Source organism: Camellia sinensis, chromosome 3 (assembly GCF_055761805.1).
Source record: "Camellia sinensis isolate YWXY chromosome 3, ASM5576180v1, whole genome shotgun sequence".
NCBI classification, from domain to species: domain Eukaryota; kingdom Viridiplantae; phylum Streptophyta; class Magnoliopsida; order Ericales; family Theaceae; genus Camellia; species Camellia sinensis.
The window spans coordinates 15,835,468-15,843,892 of NC_138963.1; the positions used below are offsets into that span (position 1 = coordinate 15,835,468).

At 48.2% G+C, this 8,425-nt stretch overlaps 1 protein-coding gene across 1 annotated transcript; it reads left to right on the forward strand.

The window, feature by feature from the left end:
- Window positions 1-237: 237 nt before the first annotated feature.
- On the forward strand, window positions 238-1,267 carry LOC145821330 (uncharacterized). Its single transcript, XM_082917838.1, has 3 exons — window positions 238-494; window positions 577-675; window positions 884-1,267. Exons 1-3 carry the CDS (start codon window positions 384-386, stop codon window positions 1,265-1,267), a joined length of 594 nt encoding a protein of 197 aa, XP_082773964.1. The 5' UTR covers window positions 238-383.
- Window positions 1,268-8,425: the final 7,158 nt, after the last annotated feature.

The following is an 8,425-nucleotide window of genomic DNA, read 5'->3' on the forward strand; positions in this document are numbered from 1 at the left end:
TTGGCAGGGCCTGGTTCCTGGGGGAGCGCTTTCTGCGCCAGGTATGGGGGTATCTTTCTCAAGATGTTCCCGCAGTACCTCCAGCTAGTATGCGGACCGCTGACAGGCTCTCTTACTCAGAGGTAGTCGGCGCCATGCTGGGTAGTGAAGCTTTATTGTATATTGAGGAGGGGGACTATGCCACTTACCGTCACATATATTTGATGCCTCCATTGACGGAAGCTCGTATTCCGATGATGAGACCTGCCGGTATGTCATCCTCGGACTAGGCTCGGGCTCGAGCTACAGACGTCCCTTCTTCTAGCAGGGCTGGCACATCTAGAGGTGGGAGTAGACCGTTTTCTCCGACTCCGTCGATTCATCCTCATCTGGGATGGCCAGATATGCCTACTGAGTTGATGGCATGGCAGTATGGGGCTAGCTCTCCGACCCCGATCCCACTAGAGCCTCCGATGCCCAGTGATCGATACGCCATTGATCCGGACTCACCGCCGGTATGCTCCACTTCTTTTCATTTATCATTCAGATGTTTAGACACTCTTTTGTTCACTGATGATTATGAGCTCATTTTTGCAGCCATCGCGAGGGTACATAGAGGAGGTGGTTGGACTGGTGGCCACACTCGAGGGCATGGTCCTGCGCAGGGAGGCACAGTTGTCTGTCGCGGGCATCCAGGTACCTTTCAGTTTTCTGGCATTTATCATACTTCTGATGACATGCTGATTTCTACTGCATCGATAAGCTACTTGTGTAGAGCACATCTGCCACACACCCCACTTATATACTGTATTTACATGCACCCACTTCACGTAGCTTTTGCTTGTATCTGCATCTGATGTATATATTTGGACTGATGCATTTGAATTGGACTCTTTGTTTTCAGATGCCTTCATGGTCCGGTCAGCCGCAGGCCAGGCCACCTGGGCCTCATTGGGGAGCTGGGCCATCTGAGCCTTTTCAGGGGGCGGGGTCATCTCGGCCTTCCCGAGGAGCCGGGCCATCTAGGCCTTTTCGAGGAGCTCGAGGAGGGCCTGTCCGCAGACGCAGGGCTCACGTTGTGGGGGTGGAGCCTGATGAGGAGGAGGAGGCTACCGACCGTCAGTCAGAGACATCTGCTGAGGAGGGAGGCTCCGGTTTTGGCTCGGGGAACAGAGGCGAGGCTGAGGGGGATCCTGAGGATGACAGCTCCGACTCAGATGATGGTGTGGAGGTTGTCCCGCAAAAGAGGACGAGGCGTGCTTCTCGTTCCCGCTCCCGAGGACTTTGATGCTGTTGTTTTCTGCTTTATTTTTCTTTTACTAGTAGTTTGTAGCACTTTGCACATTGTTAGGCAGTTTTATTTTTTGTAAAACTTGTACCTTTGTTTGTTGTAAAGCATGATGAAATGAAATAGCTTTTGAAAAGGTGTTTGTATTTTGAACTTTTAGCATCGTATCGCATCATTATTTTGCACAAAAATGAAATCGAGTGGTAATGCGCATTGTGTAATCACCAAGTCAGGTAGTGAACCGACGCAACAAACTAAGCAACTCAACTTACTAAGATATAACAGAATCTTTAGCAAGTTTACAACTCGATAAGCAAAATGCAACAACATAAATAAACCAGACTTTAACAAAAATTGCTTAAACAGAGAGCAATGATTCAAAAACACAAAACACGTCCGCTCGACAAACAACTCGATAAGCAAAATGCAACAACTCGATAAACAAAAACTCAACAACAACAAAGCGTACTTCTGACGATCTGGGCATCGGAACGCATCCGAAATGGAGAGAGATGAAGGCCTTTGACTCCCCCGTTGCATGGAAATGCTTGGAACTTTCCTCAAAGGGTAAAACAGGGTCAGGGAGATACACTGCAGCATTGCCAGCCATCCCGGGGAGCTGGCCGGCCATTTTTGGTGGATAGAGACAGCTGGCCGGCCATTTTTGAAAAAGTAAATGGCTGGCCGCCAGAAAAAGTAGCTGGCCGACCATTCAGTCCTGCAACCACCAGATTTTTGACACGTGTCCCCGTGAATAGTGTTTTTCCTTCTATAAAAGCCTCAACTTCGGGAACATTCATTTCATCTTAGTTTTAGGCAAAGATGGAGGCGTTTCTCGCAGAAAATATCATATCTTGGATCTCTTCTCTAGATGGCTCGGAAAAGCTGAATTTCCGGGGTTTCGGCTTGAATGCACTGTTCACGCTGAGCCGTACTCCGTTACATCTCCCTTTTCTCCATGCCGCGGCAAGGTTCTGGAATCCAGTGATGCATGTTTTTAGCTTTGGCGGCCAAGAGATGTGTCCCACTTTCGAAGATTTTCAGGTTTTGATGGAGTCTGAATGCTCTGAAGTGATCTTGCCCCAGTTCCGTTTTGGTCACGCCCAGGGTTTAGGGCGGATGTGTGGGCTCACAGCGCATGACGCTCGATCTCTGATCTGCAGTGGAGAGCTGGACATCCTCGGCTTGATCCATCATTTTTTCCGACGCTGGTGACCGCAGCAACCATTATTGGCAGGGTTTTCGGCAACACGCCCTCTGCTTATGTTTGTTGTCTCACTTTCTGCTTTCCTCGGGCTTCGGCGGGGCTAGCATTCGCCTGATTGAGGTCGCCCAAGGTTTGAGAGAAGGAAAGAGCTGTATTGCCATGACCTTGGCCGAGACATTGATGGGCTTAGATTCTGTCTATCGCCGGGAGGCGACTAGGTTTGCCGGGAGTCCACTGCTACTGCAGGTAATGTTTCCCACCCGACCTCACATATATATCTGCTCACATCACTCGACCCTCAGGCTCGATTTTTCTCTCAAAACCCTTGTCTTACTTTTCTCTCATCGTACATCTCTCTATTCTTTATTCTCTCATTTTCCATCCCTCCCCCAGGTATGGTTAATGGATAAATTGCAGGTTGTGGACTCTTGCCCGGCCTATTCAGCTCGAGGCTACTTCTTTCGGCAGCGCCTAGTCAATGCTCTTGACGAAAGGTGGTGGTTTGATTGGATATGCAATTTGTCCGCAGAAGGCATTGCTTGGCGTTGTCCTTGGCTCAACCTCCCGGCAATGAGCTATAGTATGTCCCGGCTGACAGGGATTCAATTGGTTGGTCTAACCCACTGCGTATTCTATTTTCCGTTCCGGTTCCTGCGTCAGTTTGGTCATGATCAGACTTGTCCACCGGAGGGGATTGAGTATCCAGCCGCTTTTTCGGTCCAGGGGGCACAGCTTGCCCGATATGCCACGGCATGGAGGACTAGAGAGCTTCTGGCCCCTGCTTCAACTTTCAGTTGTACTTTATCTGATGAGTGCTTGGATTGGCTCAATGAAGAGGCGCAGGTTGGGCCCAGCTTGGCATCAGATGCTCCGTCCAGCTCTGGGAGGGGACGCAGAGATACTTGATTCAACTATGCCTCAAATTTATTGCTCATTTAGTATTTTCAAGTTTTCTTTATGAATGTACTAAAAAAGCAACCTCGATTGTAATGCAAGAGCAGGAGAACTCTATTTTGAAATCAATGAAATTGAAAGTTATGGTACTGAAAATTTTTCGCTTTTGGTCCAAAAATGGTCTTAGTCGTAAAAAGATTAATTTGAACAAAGTCAACTTTTATTAAAACTTTTCAAAACTATTTTCAATGTGGATCAGAATTGGACACGCCGAAAATCTGTCACTGAGATGCACAACCCCAGATCCCTGCAACTGGAAAGTTGCCCCTAGTCTGAAGAACAATGCGGCACTCCACAGCAACGGAAAGTTGCCCCTAGTCTGAGTAACTTTGCACCGTCGCGGCAACGGAAAGTTGCCCCTAGTTTGAACAGCACTGTACCGGAGATCACGATAAATGCTGATGGACAAAGATGATTGAGATGATTAACATGGACAGAGTTGATCGGGGAAAAGTTTATGGCTGAACTTCAAGACGAAGCTGCCTACGTATCCCAAAGATGGGAATCAAGCCTTACGTAGTTCAGGCCCAGGTTCACTCGAGTATTTTCACTCTCCTTTTGCGCTCTAACTTTTGCCAAGGCCGCCCTTTGCGGGTTTTCAACCTTGCGAGCTCAGTTTTTATATTTTCTAATTTTTTGTGCTCTGAATTTTGCCTAGGTCGCCCTTTCGGGTTTTCAGCCTAGCGAGCCTCTCAAGGATAGTATTTCTTCAACTTGTCCATATTGATCGGTTGTGAGAACTCCAAGCCATCTAGATCCATCAGAACCACAGCCCCACCTGACCAGATAGCTTTGATGATGTAAGGACCAGTCCAATTGGGTTTGAACTTGCCCCTTGGGTCGTGGATGGGAGCTCGGTTGTCTTTGAGCACCAAATCTCCTTCTTTCAGATTCCTGGACTTAACTTTCTTGTTGAAAGCCCGGGCAATTCTGCGTTGATAGCCTTGGATGTGGTACAGCGCTTTCAGTCTTCTTTCATCAAAGAGCATGAGTTCTTCGAATCTGCTTTGCTGCCAATCTGCTTCGGCTATCTGGCATTCAGCCAATACTCGTAACGACGGAACCTCAATCTCAATGGGTAGAACAGCCTCCATTCCATAGACCAATGAATATGGAGTTGCTCCAGTAGAAGTTCTGATTGACGTCATGTAGCCCCACAGAGCAAATGGCAGCTTGTCTGGCCAATCTCGATAGGTTTCCACCATCTTCTGTAGTATATGCTTGATATTCTTGTTGGCAGCCTCAACCGCCCCGTTGGTCTGCGGCCTGTATGTAGATGACTTATGAAAAGCCACATTGTATTTCTCCAACAAGTCTATCACTTCTTTCTTGAAGTGGGAACCATTATCTGAAATTATCTCGTTCGGCACCCCGTAGCGACAGATGATGTTGTTCCTGATGAACTTTGCGACATGCGACGCCTTCAACACCGCGTATGATTGGGCCTCGACCCACTTTGTAAAATAATCTATCGCTACTAGGATAAACTCATGCCCGTTGGACCCCTTCGGGGTAACAGCTCCGATCACATCAATTCCCCAGACTGAAAAAGGCCACGGCGAAGTCATGTTGTATAGTTTTGACGGCGGGATGTTCATGCGATTTGCATGAATTTGACACTTGTGGCATCGCCGAACAAAGTTAATACAATCCTCCTCCATGGTTGACCAGTAGTAGCCCTGTCTGAGGATCTTTCTGGCCAGCATTACTCCATTCATGTGTGCACCGCACTCTCCCCCATGGATGGCTTCCATCAGGCGTTTTGACTCTTCAGCTTCTACACAGAGCTTATGCATTCCCAGATGGCCCCTTTTGTACAAATTTCCCCCGCAGATAACGAATTGAGCAGCCATTCTTCTGACAGCCCTCTTATCTTTGGCATTTGCCCCTAGTGGATATGTCTCCTTTTCCAAGAAGTTCCAGATGTCGTAATACCAGGGGTTGCCGTCTTGAACCTCATCTATGGCGGAAATTGACTCGTATGCTGGCACGAACTTCTGATCAATAATGACTGGACGCATCCGGACTCCGGACGGGATGTCTATCATAGAAGATAGAGTTGCTAGTGAATCTGCAAACCTGTTGTTCTCTCTTACGAGGTGGGTGAAATTTAGCTTCTCAAACCGAGGAATTAGCAAATCCAAGGTTTGGTGGTAGATTATCATCCTTTCCTCTTTGACTTTCCAATCTCCTTTCGCTTGAGACACAACAAGGTTCGAGTCCCCAATGACGTCCAACCGTCTTGCCCCTAATTCCAGGGCTGCTTCCAGGCCAGCAATACATGCCTCATACTCTGCTTCATTGTTGGAAACTTTGAACCGGAGCTTGAATGCTAAAGGGATACGGGAATCATCAGGCGCTATCAGCAACACCCCTATCCCATACCCATACTGGTTTGACGCTCCGTCAAAGTACATCGTCCAAGTTTCATCTTCGACGTGCAGAATGGCTTCATCTGGGAATAGATACTCAACCGCTTCATCCCCCTCAACCGGGTGGTCGGCAAGGAACTCCGCTACCGCTCTGCCTTTTACTGACTTGCGCGTTACATACTTCAAATCAAATTCGGAGAGCAACAGCAGCCATCGAGCTAGCCTACCCGTAAGTGCTGGTTTCTCGAAGAGATATTTGATGGGATCCAAATGGGAAACCAACATTACAGAGTGGGCTAACAGGTAGTGCCGCAGCTTCCTGGTTGCCCATACCAAGGCCAAACAAGCCTTCTCCAGCGGTGTATAGCGGGTCTCGTAATCCAGCATCTTTTTGCTCAAATAGTATATGGCCCTTTCCACTTTGTCTTCTGACTCCTGCGCGAGCATGCAGCCCATGGTAGTCTCGGTTACCGAAAGGTACAGTATCAACGGTCTCCCCGGCTCTGGCGGTGACAACACGGGTGGGTTCTGTAGATACTCTTTGATCTGCTCAAAAGCTACTTGACATCGGCCGTCCCATTGGAATTTCTTTCCTTTCTTCAGGAGACCAAAACGTGGTTCACAAGTCAAGGTTAATTTAAAAATAAACCGTCTTATGAATTGGACTTTACCCAGAAAGCCTCGCACCTCCTTTTCAGTCCTCGGTGGTGGCATTTCTAAGATGGCCTTGATTTTGGAAGGGTCGACCTCGATGCCCCTTTGTGTGATCAGAAACCCTAGCATCTTCCCTGCTGTAACACCAAACGTGCATTTCTGGGGGATTCAGTCGCAGCCGAAACTCTTTGATCCTTTGAAAGAATTTTTGTAAGGCGGTGTAGTGGCCCTCTCTATCTTTGGACTTGACAATCATGTCGTCCACATACACCTCGACCTCCTTATGGATCATATCATGCAATATTGTAGTTGCTGCCCGTTGATACGTAGCTCCAGCATTTTTCAACCCGAATGGCATCACTCTATAACAATATGTCCCCCACGGGGTAGTGAACGCAGTCTTCTCCCGGTCTTCGGGTGCCATCACTATCTGATTATAGCCTGAGAAACCATCCATAAACGAAAGCAAGGCGTGTCCTGCCGTGAAATCCACCAATTCGTCGATGTGTGGCAAGGGAAAGTCGTCCTTCGGACTGGCCCTGTTCAAATCTCTGAAGTCTACACAGACCCGAATCTTGCCATCCTTCTTTGGCACCGGAACTATATTGGCCAACCAAGTTGGATATTCAGACACCAGCAGGAACCCTGCGTCAATTTGCTTGGTGACCTCTTCCTTAATTTTGAGGGCCCAGTCCGGGCGAATCCTTCTGAGTTTCTGTTTGACAGGGCGGGCCTCTGGATCAAGAGGGATCCGGTGCTGTACAATCTCAGGATCGATTCCAGGCATGTCTTCATAGGACCACGCGAAGACATCTTTGAAATCTTTTAATAAAGCGACTAAGCGCTCGCGCTCCTCTGAAGACAACGTGGACCCGATCTGGACCAGCCGCGGGTCCTTCTCAGTACCAACATTCACAGTAGTGATTTCATCCATTAAAGGTTTAACAAATCTTTCCTGCTCCTGATCAATTAATCGTTGCAAAACTGGGGGAATTTCTTCCTCGCTGTTTTCATCAAAATTTTGAAAATCCTGATTTAAGCAATAAATCAAAGGCACAGAAAAATACTCGGAAACCACATCCACATCATTCTCATTAAATACTTCCAAGCCGTCAGATTCCTCTGTTACAACTGACTCAAAAGAAAATGAAAAAGACGACCTAGACAGGACTGTGGTATCCGGGTTATCACCCCCAGGAATACCGGACTCAGACTCAGTCGAGCTGGAATCTGATTCTGACGCACAAGATTCGGTAGAATCAGATTCCGGCTCACTACCTGACCCGGAACTGCTAGATAAAAAGCCTTCTTCATATTGCCAGATGAGAGAAGGTGCGATAGATGCATCCAAGATCGGCGCTGGAAAGCCCGCAGCTATTTCATCTCCAATCACAGAAACCGAAGAGTTATCCCCCAAGCACTCTTGGCCGATCGGAGGATCTGATAGTAGACTCGCCAGTGCTACCCCCATTTCAAACTCCATGCTCTCAGGATCCACTGTTTCACATTGCTCAACCTCAGTTGGTGGGTCTGTCTGCGCTTCGGCAACGTCATCCCCAGATAATTGTATGTCGAAGAAGATTTCAAAACCAGGCACGCGCTCCCCCTTCGCGTTTAGCCATGGCTCCGGGAAGCCGCAAAATGGAAAATCTTCCCCCTCCCGGACGAAACGTCCGTTTAGGGTACCCCAGATGGGCCTGTGCATTAAATCAAATGGCTTCCCGGCCTTCTTTGCCCTGGCCCTTCCGGCCATTTCTTTTCCTTTCCTTACCCAATCCTCTTTGGTGGGCAGATAACCCAGTCCAAAGGCGTGGGGGTTGTGTGGCACTTCGGCCAATACTGAGACGCCCTTCCGGCCGCTTCTCCCTAATCCCATCCCGGGGATATGTTTTAGCTTGTTCATGAGGTATATAGATTGAGCACTAACATACATGTCCTCATTCACAGCCATGACATTTTGCACCACTTGAG